Source organism: Desmodus rotundus, chromosome X (genome assembly GCF_022682495.2).
Source record: "Desmodus rotundus isolate HL8 chromosome X, HLdesRot8A.1, whole genome shotgun sequence".
NCBI lineage: Eukaryota > Metazoa > Chordata > Mammalia > Chiroptera > Phyllostomidae > Desmodus > Desmodus rotundus.
In genome coordinates, this window is record NC_071400.1 from 1,687,413 (window position 1) to 1,715,268 (window position 27,856).

Consider the following 27,856-nt stretch of genomic DNA (forward strand, 5'->3'; position numbering starts at 1 on the left):
ATACACATTTCATATGTTGAAATGGTGACTTGGAAACTTTTTCAAAGTCAGTTTTAAGATTTTTCAATCATTTTAAGGGGACTCATAATAGTGAACCAAAGGCATAATTATCTTTAGGTGTGGTATATATTTTTATATCTAATCAGAATTTTCATCCATAGAATTGAAAGCACCAATTAATGTTTACATTATGAGTGACATAGATTGTACTACCTTCATTTTATATACAAAAGTCTTGAAGCAATTTTATACTCTTGGAAAAACTTTTATCAAGATTACATGTTCGCTATCTTTAAAAAGAAAACATGTATGTATGATGATATGTCATTATAAGAACTTGCATCTGCATATAACATATTCAAGTTTAAAAGTGTTTTCACATCTAATTTGATTCTCACCAACTACTTTAAAAGACTGCATTTGAATTCCAGGCATACCTGAATTTTTTTCTTACCTTACCCAGCTCTTGTTCTCTAATTACTGGTAATAGCTCAAATTGTCTGTTAGAACAGTATCTTTGAGTGCTGGTAGCAGAGTTATTGCATCCCTCAGTGTGGAAGCAATTTAAGCATGTGTGATTTATTAACTGCCGTGTGGACACACAGCCATAGTTAGGAAGAACAGAATGCATCTTGGGAAACCAGAAAGCATGTGCTGCTCAACCCCAGGGTGGATATAATGCTAGCTCATAGGTATTATGGCAGAGAGCAGGGAATGTCTGAAAACTAGTATTCCTCGCCACTGATTTGCTTGAGCCACGCGTTCAGTTTTGCCCTCTGTAATATGTTGGCTTTAGCTGCTTGTCTGGATTCATCCTTAGCTTTTTTTTTTTACACTTGGGTTTTAACAACATACTGTGGATGATTTAAAATCCTTTCAGAGACTTATCATTAGTTGTAAGAAAACTGGTATCTCAGTATAAATAAGACAGGATTAAGAAAGTGATGAGAGTTGCTGTGAGGGTGACTGTTCCCTTATAAAATTTTGTCCTGAAAGCACTTTTGCCAAATTTGAAATTAGTTTAGCTTGTGTGTTTTTGTTCTTGTTTTATTGATGGTGATTACTGATTGATTAATAATTTTAGTAGAGAGAAAAATAGTAATTTTAAGGCAGTTTAATGTTTGTGCCCTTGTTTGACATTTCTCACACAGCATTTTGTGGGTAGTATAAAAAAAATCATAAGATTTAGCCTGGAATATAGTCTTTACTTGCTGAGTGACCCTAGGAAAGTTACTTAACCTCTCAGGGATTCAGTTTCCTTATTTATAAAATTAAAAACCAATACCTGTTTTACATGGTTTTTGTGTGAACCAAATGAGTCAAATATGAAACAATGCATTTTGTTAAATGAAAGCACTGTGCAAATGAATTGGTTACTGCATTTTCAAAATAGGACAGAGAGGCTGAATGGCTAGCATGGAAATCTGGAGAACTATGACTCTGGAATTTATATATTTTTTAGCTAGGTAATTATTACCATCTAATTTTCCTAACATTTTTATAAGGTGAGGGACATAAAAACATGCTATTAGAAGCAGTATTTAAAAAGTGTGTGTCAGAATTGTACCCCAAATGAGTGTTTTGAGGTACATCTGTGTTAAATAAGATATTATAATTAGGTCAAGATATATTTAGTGTTAGTTATATTTTTATGAATTACAGAAAAGTAATTAAGTATCATATGGGTGTAGTATTCCCTATATATTTTTAAGAAGTAGGAGGTATATCGATCCATTGTCTCATTGCAGGGATTGTCTGCCCTTCTGTTTGATCTCTTCTTGTCCTGAATTTATTTTGTATACACTGTTGATAATTAACTTCTTGTATTTTAAATTACATTGTGGAAGGTTTTTTTCAACACCCTTTAGTTTCAAGCATGGTGCTTTATGGCCCTCCATTATTATTTGCCCAGTTTTCTTAACTGTTTTAAGAAGCATTTCATTGTAGGTTTTGTAAATCTATCAGGTACTGAATTCTTTTGTCAGACCTTTCTTTACTGAGAAATTTCTAGAATGTGGACTGGCCTCTTGGCTGGTTTCATTTTTTTTGTCTTGATATTATCTCCTCTCAAAGTTGCAGTACCTGTAGTGCGTTTTTTGAGGCAGTGTAACCTAGAGAACGCTTGAGCCTAGGAGGATTGCTCTGGTGGTCTCATTCCTGAAGATATCTTAAAACTAATGAAAAGAAATGCTTTGAAAAATGATTAACATTTTCGAAGGAAAGTGATAGGAAATCTTAATGATGTTTTCTTCCAGTCTTGTTTTTTTTAATACAAAATTTTAACTTTTTTTAATCCTAACCAAATGACACGGTTAGAGAGAGGAAGAGGGGGGAGAGAGAGAGACGCAAGAGAGACATCTGTTGGTTGCCTCCTGTATAAGCCTAGGCTGGGATCAAACCAGAAAATCAGGCACATGCCCTGACTAGAATCGAACCCGAACCTTTTTGTTGTATGGAATAATGATCCAACCAACTGAGCCACCCAGCCATGGCTGTACAAGTATTTTTTTCTTCAAAATCAGATGATCATCTCTGTAGAGTTTTTATTGCCTTTTTTGTTTAACTTAACATTGTGGAGGAACATCTTAAACATTGAGGAGCTAGTACGTGCTAGTCACCATGCAGTGAGTTTACTGGGTGGGGATGCATTTTTCTGCCTGGAATGCTGTCTCTTCCCTGTCTTGTGATCTTTTACTTAGCCTTCAAGTGTGAAATTAGACACGAACTACCCCCTATTACCAGGCACAAATTGGCACTGTGCTTTTTTGCTTTCATAGCTCTCTGTGCTAACCTTTGGATACTTGTAGTTTTGATTTTTTTCTGTTTGTTAGTTTGTTTCCACTACAGGGACTCTGAGTTCCCTTAGCACAGCAGTTTAATCTTCTTTCCATTGCATCCCTATACTTGATTTATTTTTTAAAAGTTTTATTTATTTATTTTTAGACAGGGGGAAGGGAGGGAGCAAGAGAAGGAGCAAAACATCATGGTGCAATGGCCTCTCTTGTGCCCCCTACTGGGGACCTGGCCTGCAAGCAACCCAGGCATATTCCCAAAACTGGGGATGGTTTTACAGAATAATACAGAAGTTTGTACTATACTTTTGAACTTTGTTTTTAGAGAACTCTGAACTTCTGCAGGTTTCAGAGTGCTTGTTAAGTTACTTGTTGGCCATTATAGTCCAGAGAGAGAAGTGTGGTTAAATAAATGACATTGGAATATTTGATCTTTAATCAAAAAGAGTGACTTATAATATTAAGCCACAAATTTCGTAGACTATTTTTTTCATTTGTTGTTCCCCTTGTGCATTTATTGGTTGCTTCTTATATATTTCTTGACCAGAGATCAAACCTGCAACCTTGGCTTATCAGCATGACACTCCAGCCAGCTGAGCTACTCAGCCAGGGCAATGCATACTTTTAATATTATATTCCTACATAATTCAAATATGGAAATTTTAATATTTTTAAAAGTAATTACTGAGGATAGTTAAAAAGATCACCTTAAATAATTTCCAGCTTTAATTAAAACAAATGGATTAAAGTTAACATTAAGTATCACATAAATCCGGAAGTACATTTTACAAGAAACTATTATTGCAAGAACTGTGCTGATACAGTTTGGAAACTTGATAATGTTGTTTAATGGAGAAGTTAGAAGGTTCAAACTCAAAAGTGTTGTTATTGCCATTGTGTTTATAGAATCTATGTTTCTCTCATCCTGTTTTATAATCACATTTTTACAGGAATGCACTTTTGAGTGGGACCACTTAGAAACTGAGTAATTTTCTGTTGTATAGGGTGAAAATCAGAGTTGTAAAATTTATTTGATAGCTTATAATTATAATAGAAAATTTAAGGGGGAGAATTTAGGAGTAGAAAGCCTTGTTTTTAGTTGCTTAATTAATGATCATGTGCTTTTAAATTATTACTGAGGAATTGTAAAAATTTTATATAATTAACAGTAAATTGAACATCATTGTTTCTGGAAAATGAAGTAGCCAGGCCTTAAGATGTCAGTTGGATAAAATCCTGATAGATTTTTTAATAAGAGGTAATTCTAAACATTTCTATTTGAGAACTCCCATTTTCTGGATTATATATTGCTAGATATATTGCTATTTCTAGAGTAATTAGTTAGACTTTTGTAACATGAATAACTTGAGATAGTGATGGCATAAAGAAAAGAAAATTTATTTAAAAAATGCCATTAAAGATATCAACTACCATGTAATGTAAACTCTTAATACAGAGTGGGACAAAAGTAGGTTTAGAGTTTTAGGTATGGAAAATAATACAATAGTTAGTAAATAACAATAGATGGATAAACAATTTTACATGTACACAACTGTAAACCTATTTTGGCCCCACCCTGTATAGCAGTTCCTTGATCAAAAAGTAATCGCTGGTATTAGAAGCCAGTTTATCCAAGACACTGTTGGGTAGAGGGAAAGAAATAAGCTATTATTGATGGTTTTTTTTTAATTGTTGTTCAAGTACAGTTGTCTCCATTTTCTCGCATCCACTTTCCTCTGCCCCACCCATCCCCACCTCCCATGAATATTCAGTATTTTAAAGCTTTTTTCTTTGAGCTACATATATTTTAGGGGTACTAACTGTGTTTGCATGTGGACATATTACGCAAACTAGGATTTTAGGATATCAATATCTACAGAGAACAAGACATGGTTTTTATTTTTTTATTTTATTTTTTAAAAGATTTTATTTATTTTTAGAGAGACGGGAAGGGAGGGAGAAAAAGGGAGAGAAACATCAATGTGTGATTGCCTCTTACGCGCTACCTACTGGGGACCTGGCGGGCAATGCAACCCAGACATACGCCTTAGACTGGGAACCAACCAGTGACCCTTTGGTTAGCAGGCCCACACTCAGTCCACTGAGCCACAGCAGGAGGGGCCAAGACATGGTTTTTAGATTGAATCATTAGCTGCTTTGACTTTAATACTATCTGTATATTTCACTGATAGTTCTATGTACTTATTTGCTTGGAAAACAAAACTAGAGGTGTGAGGAATAAATAAAAGAATTTGCTTGATCCGTTGTCCCAGTCCAGAAGCCAAACAAATACAAGCATGACAGTTGCCCAGGCCCCAGTTATGTTGGTAGATTAAAATTGTTTTTTGCAGGGACTTACAATGATAATTGGCAGGAAATAATTTTTAAAAATCAAAATAGAATCAATTATTTGAAGAATTCTGAATACATGTTGAATTGTAGATCTTCAACCTGTTTCCTAAGAATGCCTACTATTTGCGACAGCATGGATGGAACTGGAGACTATTATGCTAAGTGAAGTAAGCCAGTCAGTAAAAGACAAATACCATATGATCTCACCTCTAAGTGGAACCTAATCGACAAAATAAACTAATGAGCAAACTAGAACCAGATGCATGGAATCGTGGAATAGACTGACAGCTGTAAGAGGGGAAGGGGAAGGTGGGGACTGACTGAAAGGTGTGGGTTATTACTCGAAGAACATACATGAAGGATCCGTGGATGTGGACAATGCTGTAGGGATTGATTGTGGAAGTACAGGGCAGGCTGAGTGGAGGGGGAAATATTGGGACAACTATAATAGCATAAACAATAAAATATTTAAAAAAAGAAAGCAAGAAGGCAACCTGATATGAGAATGTAAGGATTTTCCTTTGTGAATTCATATGCTATTGCTTATAGATAAACTTTACTTTGGTTTTTATTCATTCATTGATTCAGTGAGCAAATATTTATTGATCATGCATAATCTCTTGCCTCATGGTGATCATTAGGGATGAGCTACAAAATTATTCTTTTGTGTTATATGGTTCTTGACCTGGTGGTAATAATATTGATGTATCTACTATGTTGATGGTAGACATGTATTTTTTATTTATATTTCTCTCACTCTCTCTCTCTCACTTAAAAGTTGACGTTGTAGCCAGAAGTAAATTTCAGGACCTTATATCAAGATGAGAGAGTGTAGATGTTTGTTTTATCTTAGGATTTTAAATATTCTAGTTTCCTCTGTTTACTATTTTAATAATTAGGTATTTATGAAACACATCAGGGACTTGAACATTAGCTTAGATAAAAAATGAAAAACTGCCCTAGCTGGTGTGGCTCAGTGGATTGAGTACCAGCCTGTGAACCAAAGGGTCGCCAGTTTGATCCCCAGTCAGGGCACATGGCTGGGTTGCAGGCCAGGTCCCAGTAGGGGGCGTGTGTAAGGCAACCACACATTGATGTTTCTCTCCCTCTTTCTCCCTCTCTTCCCCTATCTCTAAAAGTAAATAAATAAAATCTTTTTTTAAAAAAATGAAAGACTATTTTTCTTTATTGTTTCATCCTTATCTACTTTGTTAACCATCTTCAGAAATTTACTTGTGTACTTTAGGAGGCCAATGCCTTATCGATTAGGCAACTGGGTACTTGTGTATTTTAAAAAATGTTGATGTTGCAATGAATTTTGAATATACAACTTAGAGCATGGTATTTATAAAATCATTAAGTTGATGCTGTTTTGGAAATTAGTTAGCTTTTTTAGGGAAAACAGTTCTGCTTTATTAAGCGAGTGTGTCCTATTAATTCTAAAGAGATTAAGGTAAGAGTTTGGTGCAAGTAATACCTTTTGTTTGCATTCTTATCATTTAAATAGAAACTAGATCCGCTGATTCTTGATCAGTTCATTACTTCTGAATAAATCAAGTACTAATAGACTTTACCCACCTTGGTACTTCTTTGATTTTAGGCATGCTCACTTTTGCTGTTTTGTAGCACTTACTTCATAAAATTAACAGCTAAGCAAATTATTTAATCAAGGCATGTAAAAGAGAGTGCCATGTTCTTCCAATGCTATATTATTTAAATGTACTCAATTTTTTGTAGCTGTTTCTTAAATTAGGTTTACATATTAAATATTTAAAATATTTTCTGATTTTGCATTTTAAAATAGTCCTTTGCTTCATGATGGAACAGTTTGGTAATGGAGTAGATTAATGTTTTTAAAACAAAATTTTTCCTGTGTTTTATTTATCCTTTTTAGGTGGCAGCCAATGCACACATTCCTCCAGACTACCTCCTTAAAATCTGTGAGCGGATTGGTCCCTTACTAGATAAGGAGATCCCGCAGAGTGTTCCTGGGGTACAGACGTTGCTAGGTGTTGGTCGGCAGTCTCTGTTACGGGATGCCAAAGGTAAGATTTTCCGTTTTTTGAGGAAGGAGTGGAGAGCAGCATATATTTAGGTTCAGTAAATGTTCCCATGCTTTTATAAATACTAATTTTCTTCTAGTTTTTCTTATTTTGCCAATCTTGTTTTATTTGCTTAGTGTATAAGTAAATTTTTAGAGGCTTAAAAGGAGCCCTTTTTTTGTAAAACAATGAATATCACAGAGGCAAAGGATATGAAATCTCTGTTATCCTGTGGAATAGAGATCTCAAAAGATTGCTGGTCTGATTAGTATAGTTTCAGTTACATTTTAATGTTCTTAATCTTTGAGTCTTGGTATCATCCAAATCACATAGAATATTTTGTAACAAATAAATGAGAATTGTGATATGTAAGAGTGTAATTGAAAATATTTAAACAAAAATGTCAACCCATCAGTGACTGTTCAAAAATAATTTCTCTCCTCCATTCTTTTTCAGTTTTCTACAGATTTTTCCAAATTTTTACATGGAACCCCAATATGTAAAATATATGAAATAGAATTTAATAAACATAGAAATGTGAAATTAGGTGTTCAGGATACCTGTTAGTGTAATAAATACTTACTAACAACCAATTTATTTCTGTTCTGTTTTATTAGCATAATGTTTTTTGAAATCCTAATTCATAGCCCTGGCTGGGTAGCTCAGTTCGTTGGAGTATTGTCCCATATACCAAAAGGTTATGGGTTTGATTCCCCGTCAGGGCATATACCTAGGTTGTGGCTTCCGTCCTCGGTCAGGGCACGTATGGGAGGCAACCGATTGATGTTTCTCTCTCACATAGATGTTTCTCTTTCTCCCTCTCTTTAAAAAAAAGATTCAATAAACATATTCTCAGGTGAGGGTTTAAGATTTCTTTTAAATCCTAATACACAAATATAAATAGTTGTAAACATGATAACAGTGATTAAACATTTTATTTATTTTTTAAAAGATTTTATTTTTATTTATTTTTAGAGAGAGGGGAAGGGAGGGAGAAAGAGAGGGAGAGAAATATCGATGTGTGAGAGAAACATCGATTGGTTGCCTCTCACATGTCCCCAACTGGGGACCGAACCCGGAAGCCAGACATGTGCCTTGACTGAGACTAGAACTGGCGACCTCTAAGTTCTCAGGCAGGCACTTAATCTACTGAGCCACGCCAGCCAAGGCAACATCTTATTTTATAATTTGAGGAAATTCTTTATCTCGGTTAGTTTGGAAGGTTTTACGAGAATAGTACAATATGTCTGTTTCTTAATTGAGCTAAGACTGTTTCACACGTGCTTGAATCTTTTGATATAAACATAAAAGGCAGACAAAACCCACAACTATTTACTATCAGTTATCATCTCACGTGCAGTGTTACCTGTCACAGCACAAATGGAAGGCACTGTATAACATGAGCATGCACCGAGAATACATGTTTCTGAATTTTGTCTGGCATACATGTATGTAATTGTATCCTTGCTTATACAGTTTTATGTGAGTAGATACGTATAAGCCTAAAGCTCAAGAAGGACCGATGCAAACTTAAAACCTTATTAATCCATGACATTTACATATGATTCAAATGTATATGTAATGAAAACATTAGTTCTAGGTCAGCACAGAAATAGAATATCCTGTTGTTACATTGTTTTGGTATTTACCAGTCATGATGTACATGGTTTATAACATATTTAAATATATGCACATTATCTTTATTGTGGTTTTAGTAATAAAAATGTATTTTAACAAGCGAAATTGAAAATAGGCATTTGCCTCAGAGGTACAGTTAAAAAGGAAACAAACAAAACACTGTTGTACTCCATGACTAACTTTTGAATCTTTTTGCATAGACTGTAAGAGTACACTATGGAACGGGTCTGCTTTTGCAGCTCTGCATAGAGGCAGACCTCCAGAACTACCTGTAAATTATGTGAAACCTCCAAATGTGGGTGAGTAATGTCCGTCAGTTATAAACATATTCTTGATTTGTTCCTTCCTGAACTCATTCTAAAGCCAAAAATAGGTACAAGAAGTAAATTTGAAGTATAAACAAACTGCTTACATTCTTGAGGCTTCTCATGGTGGGTCCAGATTTTGAAAAGCCTTTTTACCTAAAGCAAATTTAATCATTTTTTGTTAAAGGTTACTTGTTTTCTTTCTCCCTTCCTTTCTTTCCTTTCCTTCCTTCTTTCCTTCCTTTCTTCTTAGCAGAAGCATTTTTTATTATACTATACGTGTTTTTAAGCATATGGATGTCTATTTACATATCTGTGTGCTGAGCTCAAATGTTTTAGAGGGACCTGTGTAAATATAGCTTTCATAAGGAAACAAGAGTACCTTCTGCCTATATCTTCTTGCCAAACTTATAATAATGTTATAACTTTTATATCTTTATTAATAAAAGCAATTACCCTTTCTACTTTCAGATTATTGAAATTCCAATGTCCCATTTAGAATATTTCTCAGCTTTCTCTGCCAGCTATGGTGAAGAAATTTAGTAGTGGTTCCCAAAGAGATGTAGCTACAGAACCACTTGTTAACTCTTAAAGGATGTGCAGAACCAAGGAACTAGATGAGTAACTGTCAGTCTGCTTCCCTATTTTCTCACTCTTAAAAAATTATTATTTTATAAAGTGCCTAGACAATATTCCTTAAATTCAAATTGAAATATAAGAATACTTTTTTTCTTTTTCATTGAATTTATTGAGGTGACATTGGTTAATAAAATTACATAGGTTTCAGGTGTACCATTTTTTAATGTATCATCTGTATATTGTATTATGTGTTCACTACCCCAGAATACTTTTTTTAAGGGAATACTAGCTTATAGAATTTATTTACCCTAAGAGATTAAATAAATTTGGTTAGAGATAATTTTAAAAGATATTTAGGCAAATCATTGATAGAGTCATAGGTGTTTATTAAAGAAAGTTGGATACTTTGATGCATATTGTTAACAATACTTTTTGTTTTATATTTTTAAACCTTTATTGTTTTTGTCCTTACAGAAAATAATGCCTGCTTGTTATAAAATAGCCAAACATTATATTAAAAAATGACAGTGCAAGTAGAAGTTCTTGGTAATTCCACACCTAGAAAAGTAGCCTACTGGGTTGGGTCTAATATGTGATGTTTTAAAGGTACATACGTAGGTTGTAAGTTTGACCCCCAGTCGGGGTGTGCATGGGAGACAGCTGAACTATGTTTCTCTCTCTCTCTCTCTCTCTCTTTCTCTCTCTCCATCTTTCTCCCTCCCTCCCACTCTGTCCCTCTCTCCCTCCTTCCTTCCCTCTCTCCCCCTCCCTTTTCCTCTCTCTAAAATCAATAAGCATGTCCTTGGGTGAGGATTAAAATAAAATCAACTCAGACAGTCTTCCAATGTAAATAAAACTTAATCATGAAGGTAAATCTTGAAAGTTTATCAAAGAATCTTAGAGGTAGAGAGAACTTTAACACCACTACTTCTTGATAAAGGGGTTCCTTTGTCAAGTATATGTGGCAGATACTGAATTTAAAAATATGGGGAAAAATGAAAAGGCTGAGAGCCTTTCATATGCTAAAATGGCATTGTGAATTACCTAATGGGGAGTATGAATACCTGTAACACTCTGAAATTTTTCTGGCACAGATTTGGGAAGCTGGGTTGTAAACCCTTATTTACAGCAGAAAAGCCCCAAACCCAGAGAAGTATGTGACTGGCCTAAGTTATACTGCTTGCCTTGCACGTCACTATACTTCCTTGGTATAACAGATTTACACTTGTAGAGCTCCAAAGATTGAGGGTTAGCCACATTGCTATTATTCAAGTCCAGTATATTATGGTATAATTCACATAATAACCACCAGCACAATAAAAATGTAGAACATTTCTATCACCTCCTAAATTTCCTTCATGTCTGATTGCAGTCAATCCTCTACCTCTCCCTCAACAGCTAGAAATCACTAATCTCTGTCACTGTGCTTGTGTCTTCTTAAGAACGTCATCTAAATGAAATCATTCAGTATGTAGTCCTTTGTGTCTGTCTTATTGCACTTAGACCTAATGTTTTTTTTTAAATTCATGCATGCTATTTCATATATCATACTTTTTAAAGGAATTTTAGAATATTTCTTTTTATTACCAAGTAGTATTCTATTGTATGGATATCCTGCAGCCTGCTTGTCCATTCATCAACTGATAGACATTTGGGTGGTTCCACATAGTGGCTATTATAAATAAGTAAAACTGCTATAAACATTTTTGTACAGGCCTTGGCATGAACGTCTGTTTTCATTTTTCTTGGGTAAATATCTAGGTAGTGTGATTGTTGGATCATACAGTAAGTGCAGGTTTAACTTTCTAAGAACCTGCCAAATTATTTCAAAAATGGCTGTCCCATTTTGTATTCCCACCTGGAATGTATAATTTTAGAATAAGCTTCTCAATTTCTACAAAAAAAAGCAACTGAGATTTTGCTTGGGATTGTATTGAATCTATAGATCAATTTGGGGACAATTAAAATCTTAAGAACAACAAGCATTCCAGTCTAGGAACATAGTATAATTCAACATTATTTAGGTCTTTAATTTCTCACAGCAGTATTTTATATTTTTTGGTGTAGAGGTATTACACATCTATTGTGAAATTCTTCTCTAAGGATTTCATGTCTTTTGATATTTTAAATTATATATTTTAAAATTTCAATTTCTTTTTAAAAAATTTATCATTCAGTTATAATTGTCCCTCCTTTTCCCCCTTGCTCACCCCAGCCCTGTCCCCCCCACTCCCACAGTCAGTCCCTTAAAATTTCAATTTTTTTGTTTATGCCATTACAGATGTCCCATTTTTCCCCTTTGCCCCCCTCCACTCAGCCCACTTCTGTAGTCAATCCCCCAAATTTCGATTTTCTGTTGTTTGTTGATAGTAAATAGAAACAGGTTTGTTTCTCCTTCCTTCTTCCCTCCCTCCCTCCCTCCCTCCCTCCCTCCCTCCCTTCCTTCCTTCCTTCCTTCCTTCCCAACATTGACCTTGCTAAATTCATTAACTAGCTGTAATAGTGGGTTTTGTTTTATTTTGTTTTGTTTTCTTGTGTTTCTTTCGGGTTCTCTACATAGATGATCATATTGTCTACAAAGAAAGACAGGTAAAGTTTTTCCTTTAATATCTTGTCTGCCTTATAGTTCTTTTTCTTCTTTTCTTTTTTTGCCTGTTTTTGCCTTAATATTTTTTCTTTTCATTAAGTGTAATGGGGTGACACTGGATAATAAGATCATACAGGTTTCAAGTGTATTTGTACTGTTGAAGTGCTAGTGTCCCAAGTACAAAGGCGAGTTTAAGTGGTGAGACTGCACATCCTTCTTTCTGATTTTAGGGGGAAAACAGTCTTTCACCATTCACTGTGATCACAGATGTCTTTTATCAGTTTGAGGGTGTCTGCTTCTATTCTAACTTTGCATTGACTTTTTAAAACATAAATAGATATGTTGCATTTATTTTATCAAGTATATTTGGAATTATACCAGTTATTTCTTGGGCCTCATTTTAATTGTATTTTATGTAGAATAGGGCTACTCAATAGAACTTTGCAATAATTAGAGATGCTCTGTCCTGTGATATAACATCCAAAACAGTATCCTCTAGCCATATGTGGATATTGTATCTGAGGAACTAAATTTTTAATTTTTGGAAGTTTTAGTCATTTGGTGTGCAATAACCACATATAGCCAATGGCTACTGTATTGGACATTGCTGATGTAGAACAGTGCGGGAACCAGTAAGCAGCTCTCTGGATGGGTGTATAATTTGGTAATAATCTATTGACTATTTATTTTACAAATTTAACTTTGAATGTTTCTAATTTATGTAGTACTTAGAGGCTACATTTGGCTTTTTCTATTTTGATTTTGTAACTCACTTTTAAGATCACATTGTGCCACTTCCTTCCCATGAAAGTTTTATAATTGTCTTTGGTCACAAACGATAAAATTCTGACCTTATCTGGACTCTCCACTATATTAGAATATTTATTCAGATGTTCTCATACTTTGTGCAGTTAATCAACAATGTTTCTTAGTAATTTAATGAAATGGAGGTGAGGGAGCATGGGGATGGAATTTGGGAGTTAATTCCCAGATTCCATTCTCCAGACTAACTACCGTAATACTTTAAATATATGTGTACTTAAGTTTATCAAGTTTGACTTTCCAAATTCCTATACAGCAAGAGCAAAGATGTCTATTAACATTATGACAGGTCTAAGCTCCAGTCATGCCATTTCGTTAGCTGTATGCTTGACTAATGAAATTGGTTTTGCATTGTGCCAAGATTAAATCAGAGGAAGAGAATGAACTAAATTCAAAACAGTGTTAATACCTAATGCCACACAAAGAAATCCCAGAGCATATGTGATTAATATTTGTAGTATTGTTTGACATCTTGTACTGTAGTCAACTAAGTATTGCTATTTCTTCATCCCTTTAAATATTAGTATTTGTTTTGGAAACTTTGTGGTAACTACACTAAAATTTGAAAATAAAATTTCACACAGACACAACTCTGCTCTTGAGCTAATTTGTTAGTACAGAAGTAATTTTAAAACTGTTTCATGTCTGTTTGAAGTGAATATTTGCAAGAACTAGTATCATAGTTATTATCCATCATGATAGAAGTCTTAAATAATTTTCATAAAATTATCCAAAGGAATGGCAGCAGGAGGGCTTATTCATTCTCGTTTGGGACGGACGTTAAACCTAAGGAACAAATGCACGTGCTTGTTTTTTCTCGACAGAGTCAAGGGTATGATGTTATAAGACTTTGTTTTTAAAGCTTTTTTCCCTTTATCTTTAGTACATTTGACATATAACAACCATCCTGCAATTTACATTGGAGGCCTATAATTTACACTGTGTACAGCTCCTGAGGCTTGCATTAACCTCTGTAGCCAAATGAATATTTATATATTGCCATAAACTTCCATTTAGTATTGCTTGGCTCTTGACTTATTGGCCACAGTGCGGGTCACATGTCACACTTTAATCCAGAATTCAGTTGGAGGTTAGAAACCTGCCTCTTGTTATTATGCAAATGAAAATGGAAAGAAAGTAATATAATTTAAACTTTTTATTTGGTTTAGGTGACCAGGTTTTTGCCAGGAATATTTGTCATCCTCCCTCTCTCATTTTATGTAGTTCTTATCTCTTGCCCATGGACCACAGTTTTTCCAGGGCTTGCTTTGTGCTGCCTGTTTCCCTCCATTACCCCCTTCCGCCTTTTTGTACTCACATAATTGTGCATGAAACAAGTTGCATCTACAGTCATAACTTTTATGTATTTGGAGAGGAGCAAGGGATTCTTGTCACACCTGCAACTAATTAGAACTGGAATATAAACTGAGAGTCTTTTGTATGTGCTACATTGTGAGTGCTCACTAAATATTAAATGAATGGAAGCTCTATAATTGCTGCCACATGGAAACTGAAGCATCCCATTTAAAGGCATTTGCATGTTTTTATACAGCTCATCAGCTTCTAGCTCTTTGTATTCATTTCTGAAATCAATATTGTATTAATATCAGGATTAATAATTTTGGTGTATCAATTTGAAAGAAAACAGATTTTATTATGAGTCTTAGTATCATCGTGTAAAACATAATGAAGAATTTCTCTTTAATCCTATTAGAAACTTTATTTTCTCTTTCCTCATTATTCTTTGTCATTTCTTTAGCTTTTGACTTCAATGTATACCAAAGTATTCTAAAAGAATAGTTTAGTATTTCATACATTTTACTCTATACCTTATAGAAATAGAAGTTTATACTTACAGTTTACAAAGGGAAGCTGTAGGACAAGTCCAGCACTCTAAAATGTTTGTGTATAATAATCAAATCAGGTTAAATGGGTTAGAAGAAGATAGGAAAATAAAGATTTAGAATATTTATTCTCAAATTATATTAAGTGAACTTTGCCAGAAGGCTGAATGGAATTAGAAATATTGGTGTGTGTTTTTCCACATCTCATTTAATATTACAGCAATAAGACATTCAATGATCACTAATGTCAATAGCCTGTAGGACTTAATATTGTTACTTAAATTGTACTGTGGATGGGTGTTACCGCATGGGAATGGTATCAGCCTTGTAGACTATAGAGCATTACTTTGTGTAGTTAAGGTTTCACAGGCATAATCTGATTAGTAGTAGCATCAAATTCATAAAATAAATACTTCTTTTGTCTTGTGCTTTTCCTACAGTTTTCAGGTTTTATTAAAATTTATTTCTGCTCTTTCTGGCTTCTTTCAAGACTTTATATGAATTTGTTTAGTTGTTAGAACTTTTTTGAGGAAACCCTGAACCAAGCTTGACATAGAAAATAGTACCGATCATTATAAACCTATAACTGACACCGAATTTCATGAGTCACTTTCCAGTGACAGTAGTTCTTTACTTATAGGGCAACTCCATTTTAACCAATCAGAAGGTTGCAAATATTCTATTTTTCTGATTAAATTAAAAACTGTAAATGTTGGCCAAGTGACCTTTTTGTAAAAAGAGAAAAGACTAATTCAAGATTATTTTATCCCTCTTTAAATACAGCTTGTTTTCTGAAAAACTTTGTATTTGAAAATGAGATTGATGATGCTGGGTGTGTGTAAGAAACCTGGTCTGTGAGCAGTAGTCTTTTCTGCCTTGTGTGTATAAAGCCTTAAGACTGTTACCTGGATAGCAGTTATCGGCTGAGCCTGGTACCGTTTCTGATTCAATCTTAAGCTTCTGCTGAAAGCACTGCTCCGTTCCACATTATTCCCTACCCTACCCCCACATTCCTGAGGTTTATCTTTGAGGTAGGTGTCTAGCTAGCTACTGGTTCTCAGAAGTTGAAAAATTTGCTTTGTTGTTTTGAAGTTGTTTAGCAGATTTTAAAACATTTTTTATTCATCCATAGGCATCATAATAGAACGTGATTTTAGTAATAATGTCCTTTGCCCTTCATCCCTATTATAAGGCTGGTCTAGCAAAGTTGGGTTGAGGTTATTCTTTAAAATAGCTAGACCTGCTATTTTCCAAAGCATCTTATTGGCAGTGGGGCACCTTTAAACTCTCTGGGTTGTTTAATAGCATTTATGAATATGAAGTTAGCTTGACCTATGGTTAAAACAATTAATTACATCTTTCAGTGCCATTTACAGAAGAATTGGAACTGTTCTATTTTTATATAATCTATATTAAAGCTTAAAAATTAAAAGTTAGAAACTTACACAAGGATTTTGTGAACACTAGGTACAACATATAATTAGATTATAGGTGACAGATAAAATTGCTCAAGAGTAATCTGACTCATTTGCATTAAAAAGCAGATACTATAACCAATTCATACACTTCTGGTTTTATGTGGAGCTTGATGCCAGGTTGATGATATACTTTTTCTCCCAGCAAATATGGTACTTACCTGGCTTTGGTTAAATACTGTATCTTTTAGCATCATTGATCAGATATCTCCTGTGATATAATCAATAGAATTCTGTGAGTTATTCATCTTTCTTAGCAGTGAAGGTCTCATGTTTAGTGATTTTAAGGTTTAGTCTCAGAAGTGTTTCTTTTGGGGGGAAGAGGGGCTTTTGTCAGCATTAAACTGTTAGATCTGTAGGATAATTCAAAATATGTTACCTTGTTAAAGCCTCATCAGCTACAGACCACCAGGATCAAGCCTATAATCTGACAAAGTTAGATTTATTGACTCGCAGTGAGGGAGTACACTCTTGAGGAACCTTGGGAGTCTTCTGGATAAGAGGGAGGAGGGAAGTGCCTGTTCTATTAAATGATAAATTCCTAGTTTTTGAAAGCCATCCAGTTGAGAAATAAATAATCGTTAGCATATATGTCACATGATTATGATTAAGCTCCATTAATTCATATTTCTGAGTTATACTTTCAGCTAATTGTAGAGCATTATATTCATGCAGCAGTGGTAGGGAACATGATTTCTTTAATTGCTATCCTCTTGATAAAGCAATGTAGGTTTTGGTTTACCACTGAAGATTTCTAAGGAGGGTTTGAAGGAAGCCAAGATTATTTCTGGATTGGTGGCTGCTTCTGAGGCAGATTGAAAGAAGTGGGGATTAGCTAGGGATTGGGTGCTGGCATGAAGTAGGGTGGTGTAGGAATTGGGTGTCTTCCTCCAGTAATAAATGAAAATCGCAAAGCAAGTCTGGGGGCATTATTGGTAAGAAAGCAGTAATCACTCAAAGAGAGTGCAGTTATGATATTTTACAACTACTGCATGACCTTGGGAAAAACAATATTTCCTGTTAACTTTAGAGCCAGCTTTATCTTGTCTGTCCTCCCGGTCTGATTAATTGCAGGGCTGCTTTTTCTTTTTCAGCCCTGGCTGATATCCACTCTTTCGGTCCCGGATAGATTTTTTTGATTCTTTCAACATGAGGTCTTACCAAGTCTTTTAAAAGCACATGGTTAACATACAGCAATTTGTTATTAATAGTATTTAGGGGCTTTTCTGGATGGCCTTCGTCTGTTTTGTTTTATCCTAGAAACATTTTCTGACAGCAGTTCAAAGTTCCATACACTTCTGATGTGGCCATTTTAGAATACTTCTTAAATGTTTGTGAACTTTGCAGTAAAAACCAATCCAGCAAATGCCAGGGTCCCTGCTTTGTTCAGTGTCTTTTGCAAGTGGAGGAAAGACCGAAGAATATATGTAGAATTTTTGCTGTCAGATTATATTTTCTATAATATCATTGAATAGACAGCATTGAAAAGTGGGAAGACTATTGTATTATTGTCAGGAGACCTGGATTCAGTGTAGGCCCTGCCATTTATTGGCTCTGTAATGTCTGCAAGACTCTTAGTTTAGTGGGGAACTTTGTTTTCTCATTTACAAATGGAAGAAAATGCTTGCCTTCCGATCTCACAGGATTGCTGTGAAATCAAATGAGAACTCTGTGTAATTACTTTATAAACTTAAAAATGTTACACAAATGTAATTTGTAATTATGATATTGGGTCAGAGATATTGATGATAATGACTCATAGATTAAAGATCTAGTATTTGAGTTATCTTCATGAAAAGATTATATAACTCACATGCAACCGTGCTGGTTGCATGTATAAACTTAAGTCTCAGATCTTTCCTTTCACTTCATATTTAGTGCTCCTCCCACAAAATTCTCAGCAAAATAAATAATATGTATGAGGTCTGTCCAGAAGGTATCCAGCCATGTAATATGAAAAAATAGAGACATTTATTGCAGAAGATACAGATACAAGAAACATTTTACATAGGACAATGACATCTCAGTCCCCTTCAAAGTGGACCTCACACAGTTCTCCCAGTCGCCATCAGCTGCCCCATTGTATTTTCCTGAAACTCATCGTCAGTCTCTTCCCTTTCAAAGGTGATTTTAGTTTTGGGAAAAGCCAGAAGTGTCAGGGTACCAAGTCTGGGCAGTAGGGGGGCTTAGTCACCTGGGTAATTTGATGTTTTGCCAAAAAACTGCACGAGATGTGACGCATGAGTGGGCAAGTTGTGATGAAGCTGCTGATCACCAGTTGACCATAGCTGTGGCCTTCTGAATCATCCCAACAGTTTCCATGGGTGAACGTTCAAGGTTAATGCAAAATTGGATGTAGATCCATTGCTCTACTCGCTTAGTTGTTTTGAATGTGATGGCCATACAGCACTGAGGGGCACCTACTATCCCCACTGAACTAGTACAGTGAAGTCATCATTGTGCATGCATACACATTCCAGTCCACTCTCCTTGGTTGCCAGGTTACATCAGTGTCGTGCAAACCATTCTCATTATATTAACTATGGCTGGACTTTTTCTGGACAGACCTAGTATTTCCTAGTTGCCATAATGGAACCTCTTGTTGACCAAGCAGCTGCCCTGTGATTATTTACTTATTTACTTATACCTTTTATTGAATTTATTGGGGTGACACTGGTAACAAAATTATACAGGTTTCAGGTGCACAATTCCACAACACATCATCTATCCCACATCAGTCAGGGTTCTATCTAGGAGTTTTTAATGTCTTTTTAAACATATTCCATCACGTTCTTTTAATATTACAGTTCTAAGATTGGTGGATTTGGCAGATTTAATTATGTTCTGGGTTGGCTTGGGCTAGCAGTTAAGGATTGGGGTGAAACCTGCTGTAGGCATTAGAGCGCAGTTTACCTTTTGAGGCAAATTGTAGTTTTGTTTTCTTTTTCTCAGAAAAAGAAATGCTAGATTAGAAATGCTATTTTCAGAAATGCTATTACAGAATATTAATTAAGAGATGCCTGAGCTTGAATACTGGCTCTGCCACTTACTAGCTTGGGGTCTTATATAACAAGGGATTTTTTTTTTTTGTCGACTCTGGACAGCAAAGTGTGTAAGATTTTTGTTCATATTTAATCATCTTTAACATAGAGATCTCTATCCATCAGAGTCCAATTTATCATGAGTCTTTTTCCCCTTCCCCCCACCCTACTCATTTCGGTATGTGAGAGCACTGAGATCCCAGAGAGGACAGGAATGGGAAAAGGAATAGGAGCCAAGTTTCACAGGAAATAAACCCTCTGTGCCATATGTTCTACAAAATTCATCTCATATAATTCTCAAGATAGGTGGTATTATGCCAATTTTATAAATTTTATAGATAAGAAAGAAGGTTGGCTATTTTTTCCCCTCAATACTATGTGGCTGTTTTACTGTCATTTTGCCAAAATAGCGGGAATTGGTAAAGCCAGAGCCAGCTCTTCTACCACCTTTTGAGCTACTTGCCTGAGTCTGGCTTTCCCACGGGATTACCATCTATTACGTTTTTTGTCCCCACTCCTGTGACCAAAACATCTGTTCCCATGGTTTACCCTTTTGTATCCAATAACAACTTGGTACCCATAAAAATAAGGGGGGAAGTTCACTGCTTACACTCATCAATATCTTTTATTTGGTATATGTATTTCTTTTTATACAATACCATCTTCTTTTTATTATTACAGTTTTATAGTTTAAAATCAGGAAGTGTGATACCCTCAGCCTTTGTTCTTTCTAAGGATTATTTTGGCTATTTGGTGTCATTTTTGGTTCCATACAAATTTTAGGATTGTTTTTTCTATTTCTGTGAGTTATGCCATCAGGATTTTAATAGGGATTGCTTTGAATCTATACATTATAGGTTAAAACAACATTCTGATATACAGTTTTCTCATTCTGCCTGTTTTTGCCTTTGCCACAGTGTTGTGTACTTTCATATGTTTTCATGTAGCTTATTACCATCTTTTCAGTTCAGCTTGAAGAGCTTCCAGTATTTCTTGCAAGGCAGGTTTAGTGGTGGTGAACTCCCTCAGCTTTTGTTTGCCTGGGAAAGCCTTATTTTTCCTTCTTATTTAGAGGATAACTTTGCTGAATAAAGTATTCCTGGCTGGCAATATTTTTATCTTTCAACACTTTTTTATGTCATTCTACACTCTCTTGGCATAAAGGGTTTCTGCTGAGAAATCTGTTGATAGCCTAATGAGGTTTCTTTGTAGGCTATTTAATTTTTTTTCCCTCGCTGCCTTTAATAGTCTTTCTTTATCATCAATTTTTGTCATTTTCATTATACTGTGTCTTGAAGAGAAGGTCTTTTTGCACTGATATAACAGGATGTTCTATTAGCTTTGTGGACTAGTATGTCCAGGAATTGGGAAGTTCTCAGCTTTATGACTTTAAATAAATTCTCTACCCACTTTTCTGCTCTTCTGCTTCTGGTACACCAATTATTCTTATATTTGCCTTTCTAATCAAATCTAATAACTCTAATAGGGTTTTACATTTTTTAAGATTTTATTTGTTTATTTTTAGAGAAAGGGGAGAGAGGGAGAAGGCGGGGAGATAAACATCGATGTGAGAGAAAAACATTGATCAGTTGCCTCTCGTGCACACCCTGACGTGGGACAGAACCCGCAGCTCAGGCATGTGCCCTGACTGGGGATTGAACTGGCGACCTTGCGCTTTTCAGGACAATGCTCAACCAACTGCACCACCCCGGCCAGGGCTGGGTCTTTTCACTTTTAAATTCTCATTTCTCTTTTCTTTTCTAATTGAATTATTTCTCTATTCCTATCCTCCAAGTCACTTATTCTGTCTTCATCTACTGTGTCCTGTTAACAGTGCTCTTTACTGCACTTTTTAAAGTCATTCATTGAATTTTTCATCTCCAGAAGTTGTTTCTTTACTATAGTTTATATCTCTTCTGTTGATTACTTTTATGCCTGAGTTGAAAGAAATGCCTTCCTGAGTTTTTTTTGTAGCACGTTGTGTTTCTTCAGAACAGCTATTTTGAGTTTTTATCAGGTAGATTGCAGTATTCTATGCCTTTGAGTTCACTTACTGGGGAACTTATTTTTGTGGTACCATGTTTCCTTAGTTTTTCATAGCATTGGAAGGTATAAATTTCTGCTTCTGCATCTGAAGTATCAGATACCTCCTTTATTAAGGCTTTGTGTCATCTTTGGTTCTTATGATTCAACAGGCTGCCTGTCAGAAACCTTTCTTTTCTGTTCCAAAAGGTGGCACAGTAGCTCAAGTGTGTGGTTTCTCATGTGTGGTTTCTTCTTCTGGAGCTGGTTCTCCCAGGTGTACTGGGAACATGCACAAGGAACTGGCAGCAGAGTGGGGGGATGGGCTTACCACTTGGGGCTTTGGGGGTACCCACTGGCTAGTAGGGAGGTCCTCTAGTGGGGAACTCCCAGAGATCCATGGGTGGACCTCCTGCTGAATTTCCAAAGCAGATAGCAGGAATCGTGTTCATTCAGTGCTCTTCGATATTTTTATCTGCCTCCTTCCTTTCCTCTTCCTTCCCCCAATGGAGGAGGTCTATCCTCAAAAATCTGGGTGCTAGGGTGAGGGGAATAAAAGGGGACTAAATGGTAATGGAAAAAATACAATAAAGATTAAAATAAGAATTAAAAAATGTGGGTGCTGCCTGAGAAACAGTCTGCACCAGCCACAACCTGCACAATTGGGGCAGCCAGGGAGTCCCTGAATACTTTTGATTTATACCTATTCCACAGTTGGAAGCTGCTGCTCTCCACTTCCTCTGCCTGTGAGGGCACTGATGCAGCTGCCAAAACCCCAGGCCCTTACAGTTTTGCCCTGGGGAGGAGTGAGTGCGGCCCTGACAATTTCCTCTCTTGTGCATCCAAATTTGTCTCTTTCCCATTCTGATGGCCTGCTGGATTCTCCTCTCAGGCAGGCTGGGCCTCCATAAATTCTCTATGAACTGTGGGTATCCCCTTAATTTTGTACTCTCCAGGGTCCTGTTCCCCCACCCCCACCATTGTAGGTTATGGGGTGGGGCGGATTCACCCACCCCCTTGGATCTGTAGCCCCCACTGAAGTCCTGTCTGTCCACTTTTAGATGCGCAATTGAGGATAAACCCCCCAGATGTCGTGGTGTAATGTGCAGACACACTTTTGTTTGGCTGTTAACGTTCATTTCGTTGTTAATTAAACGCAAGAGAAAAAGGACTCATCAGCCATGGTGTTGACATCACTCCCCTAGTGCACTTTAAATTTGGATTCTGCTATTGATGCTTGTGTCCTAGCAAGAAATATTGTGGCGTGTGAGATTCTATAAGAAATGCTCATTTTAATTCTAAAATGGAAGCATGTTTGAATAGATTAACTAATAAACTACAACTCTTAAAATACTTCAGAAATCTAATTTAATTTTTTTACATTTTTAATTGTTGCTCAAATATAGTTGTCTCCTTCTTTATTAAGTATATAAAATATAAAACCTTTAATTTAGTATAAAATAACAAATATTTAATGCCCTTTACCGGTTTTCTACTTTCTTCAATTTTTCAATTCTTTACTACTTGACCCCTGGCTGGTGTGGCTCAGTGGATTGAGCGCCAGCGTGCGAACTGAACGGTCATCGGGGCCTAGTTGCGGGCCAGGTCCCTGGCTGGGGGCGTGTGAGGGGCAACTGATCGATATATCTCTCACACATTGATGTTTGTCTCCCTTTCTTTCTCCCTCCCTTCCCCTCTCTAAAAATAAATAACATCTTTTAAAAATTCTTTACTACTTTACAATTTTGGTTCTCTCTACCTGTTATGTAATTGTTTTAGTATGTTTCAGCATGGGCTTGCTGATCTTTTTTTGGTCAACTAATGTTCTTTCTTTCACGTATGAAGAAACTTGAAGGGGATGTGCTTTGAGGTGTTTTTCACAGGAGTTACGCATCTGTGGTAAAATTACCCAGCTTAAAAAAATGATATGATGAAGTATAGTAGAACATTTAGGTTAGGCAAAAAATATTTATAAATATTAGATCTAATGCAACAAAGTGAACTAGAAATTTTAGTGCTTAAAATGTGAAGAGTGGCTATACTTGGTCCTAAATAAACAGAACTAATAGGAAAGTGAGGGGAGTAGTGGTGAATATTAATGTTAAATGTATTAAGAAATTCACAGACAAAGATGTGGTTATAATATGAAAAACAGTGGGTAAAAATAAAAGGAGGGAGAAATGTACGTGGGATTATACTACAGAGTAGACAGTATGGATGATGCTTTCCCAGTGAGAGGTAAATAACAGGATATCTACATCAAACTAAAGTTCAATATCCCCCACTCCACTCTCCCACTCCAATTATAGCTATTAATGTTGAGACATTTAAGATTACTAGTTTTGTATGTGGAAAATTGGTGAACATCAAAAATTTCATGTGGTTCTACCCATACATAAATACCCCAAAACACCTTTTAGGTTCTCATTAGCATGTAGGGAAGGAATCTATAGGTTTACTGAATAGGAATAGATGGTATAGATTCATAGCTACATTGTGAGAGCTATAGATAGCCATGTTTTGCTTAAGTCTTCTCTATCACAGAGAATGAGATACATGGAACAGACTGACAAATGTTGGGGAAGGTGGGAGGGGGGAATTGGGTAAAAGAAGGTGAAAGTATTAGCTGAAGAACATGTATGAATAACCCAGAGACACAGACAACAGTGTGGTGATGGCCAGAGGGAAGGGGTGGGGGTCGGGCTTGGGGAGGAGAGAGAGGGGGAAATGGGGACATCTGTAATAGTGTCAACAATAAAAATAAAGTTAAAAAAACGAATGATTTCTAAACTGTAAAGGGTGGAGTAAGTATGGTCAAAGAAAAGAAAACCTAACATACATGAGTACCTTGCTGCTATCAGAGGCCCAAATAAATCCTGGTACACTGAACTAGTTCTCTCCTGAAGGTAATTTTTTATAAAATCAGAGTGGACATGAGAAATGGCATTTTATCTCATGGGCAAGTATACAAAAGTGAACAAAGAATAGATCCTAGAAAGTATAATAGATGGATGAATTTAGCTTTAACCCCAGGCAGAAATTTAGACAGGTTTATCAAACACATGTTTTTTGTACTCTCAGAAGAGAGAGAGGTGATCACTGGGAACTTAGATATGCTTACAAAAAATACTAATGCCAGCTAACTTTATTTCCTCTTGAATAGGTAATATAATGGCTATTATAAGGTAGCTGTTTTGGAAAACGAATGTATTCTTTGTAATCTTAAATTTCATTGATAAAAGGGTAGTTGGAAATAATCCACTGTACTCTGCTGCTCAGACCACTGGAATACTGTCAGTTCTTGTTAAGAGGCTCAGACATCGGTGAAATAACAACGTTACCAAGAAAAAAACAACAACCACAATACTGTTTATGGTGAAAGGATGTTTTTCTATACGGGATGATAGGAAAGATGTGTGTTTGTGAGTAATACAGAGGGGACCTCACATGTTGAGAGAAGACTTAAGACAATGATAGCTATCTTTAAATATTTCATTGGTTACCACATGACAAAGGATTTTATTTTATTTTTTTAGTTTAGCTACCAAAGGCAGAACCAGTATGGTTCTCTGGAAGTTACAGGGAGAGATTTAGCTCAGTTAAGGGTAGAGTCTACCCCAAATTAGAGCAGCTCAACATATAAACTGCCTTTTTTAAGAAATAATCATCATCTCTTTAGAAGCAGTGTTTAAGCAGAGTCTGAATGGCCGTCTGGCCCATAAGTTACAGTAAGGATAATTTTGGGGAAAGGAAGGTTGGAGTAGAATTAGTAGTTTTCAAACTTGGCACAGTATCAGGATCATCTGCAGAGTTTATTAGAAAAACACATTTTAAAAGCTGTATATATTTCTGTAGATCATTTTCCCCATTAAACTATCTTATTCATTCCTAAAATCAGGTAAATGATGAAAGCTTTACCCTTTGTAATGTATGTTCCCTGAGGATAGAGATCTTGTTTAACTTGTTCATAAGCTCTATTTTCAGTGTTTGTCACAGTGCTTAGGTCATAGTAGGTGGTCAACAAACATGTTTTAAAGAAAAAAAAACAATTATTCCATTGATACCTGTTAATTGATATCTATGACTTCATAAATTTGTAAAGAAACACAGTAAGTTGTATCCTGCTGTTGAATCTAAGCATTTTGTGCTATCACTGAGTTTGTTCATGTATCTTACTTTTTGTTAGAGAATAGTGTAGAAGCTTATCCTGTAAAATTTTAATAAAAACAATTTAGGAGACATGGATTCTGAATACAATATTTAGTATGTATATATATACATTTCACTAATTCGTCAACTACTTGAATTTGTTAACATTACTAAAAGTAATGTATTATGATATCAAAGATGTTTGTCTCAGAAGGGAAGTTCTTAAAATATTTCATGTCAATGTTGGCATGTTCACATCACTACTCAAGAGAAAATTCTCTATAGTTCATTATTGGAACCAGACCATAACCATCTCAGCTCCCCAGATAGAAAGGTGTCATAACAGTTTTTCAAATGTTGCTAAATCCTTAACCACAGTGCGTAGAAAAGCAGGCATTTTGTGGTGACTAAATTTTTGTTAAGTTATTTTAACTGGTGTTTGCCATTTCACTTTTTGTGATTTGTGGCACTAAATTCCTTAGCAGTGAATGAGGCTGAGATAACACTACCCATTATAGTGCTTTTGAAATTTGGTAATTAATTATAATTTTAAAACTTAATACATACCTTTTAAGCACTGTAGATTTCAGAAGACTTACTAGTGGCAATGCAATAATGACATTATAGTAGACATATTAGCATAGGATTGTGGGATGTTTTTATTTGTTGTTTCTCATTAATACTTCATTCTACATTGTTAGGGTGAAAGTTAATTGCTTATCTCTAAACTTGCGTTATGCTTATAATAGAAGAAACAATTTGCTCAAATAGTACATTTGATAGAGATATTCATAGGAATAATGTTTGAGCATTTCCTTCCCCCAAAGGACCTGTATAATACTTATTCTGGAAGAATGAGATCCACTTCTTTCTAGTAAAATACTCAAAAATTGGTAAAAAGTGAACTCACTTTAAGTGTGTCTTTATAGTCAGATGAGGAAGATGCTTGTGATAAAGTGCTCTCTAGATTTGTAAGAAAAGCAAGAAGCAGCAGTACTGAAAAATAGTGGCCAAGTGGAGAATACATGAGAAAGACAGTGTTGACAACCCTGCCTTGAATAACACAACTTTTCCTCTATGTACTTGCAAAATATGTGTAGAAGAAAGCAAAGCAGAAGTAATTAATGGATTATTGTTTCAAGGAACTCAAAGCAGTAAGAAATGTTTGAAGAACAAAGACCACTGAAGTCCCAAAGTTATGGTGCATGCTCTTCCTAACTTATAATTGTGGAAATTTTTAGAGGTTGGGATGGGAAATAGCTTCCAAAAAGAAATTCGTTTACCTGGTACTGGTGCTTGTGGATTTTCTACCATTATTTACTCAGCATCTCTTAGTGTTAATTAAATAGTCAGATCTCTAATTCTCATGGTTTGCATTCAAATTTTTCTGGGTTTTGCTATTCATCATTCACTTTTTGTCATTTTGTCAGTTTAAAATGGCCAGTAGATCTACCTTTGCCTGAAAAAAGACTTCATTGCTCTTAAGAAAAGATTGAGACATTGAAATTTTTAAAAATTTTTTGCTGTGGCACGGTTCTGATTGTACTAATCCAGCTACTCAGTTCTTGCCTTAATTTTGCCCTCCTTCCACACAAAACTCATTATTTATTCTATATTATTTATGCACAAGGAAAATGCTTCAACATGATTTTGAACTTATAAGGACCCCTTCTGTTTTGATTAAAATATATTGTGTGGAATGTTAAATATAAGGGAAAACTGTAAAAATTTCACAAAGCAAGTGTGTGCTTGTAAATCCTTATGTGGGGATTGAGACATTTGAGAGAAGTGAAAAGCATCTAGGCAGTATTTGAAACAGAATTATGCAGAGTTATATTTTATGCCAGCTCCTTTTTAAGAAAATTAACTACAAGACAAAAAACAAACAAAATGGAGACAGGATCTAAGATGACCTCATAGTAGATGAAATCTCAAAGTTCAGTGGTAAGTGGATGGAGACACTAGTTTCAGAAACCAAAAAGCCAAGAACCTAATAGACAGGCCTAGAAAGAATTATTTGTTACTGAGAACCTATGTGATTTCATAGCTTCCTTCTTTTTTTACTGTATAAACCCCTTTATATTGCTGTTGAATTTTTCGCACAGCTGTATTTGGGATGGATGGGTGTAAGGGCAGGAAAAATTCCCTATATAATTTTTAAGATGTATTATACTTAACCAAATGTAGTTTTTATTCTAACATTCTTGT

At 35.4% G+C, this 27,856-nt stretch overlaps 1 protein-coding gene across 1 annotated transcript in view; it reads left to right on the forward strand.

Annotated features, from left to right (window-relative positions):
- BRWD3 (bromodomain and WD repeat domain containing 3) overlaps positions 1 to 27,856 on the forward strand; it is a 94,047-nt gene that overhangs the window by 4,697 nt on the left and 61,494 nt on the right. Inside the window, exons 5-6 of the mRNA XM_024574975.3 lie at positions 7,039 to 7,189; positions 9,025 to 9,123. Of these exons, the coding sequence (XP_024430743.2) occupies positions 7,039 to 7,189; positions 9,025 to 9,123 (250 nt within the window). The remainder of the gene's footprint in view (positions 1 to 7,038; positions 7,190 to 9,024; positions 9,124 to 27,856) is intronic.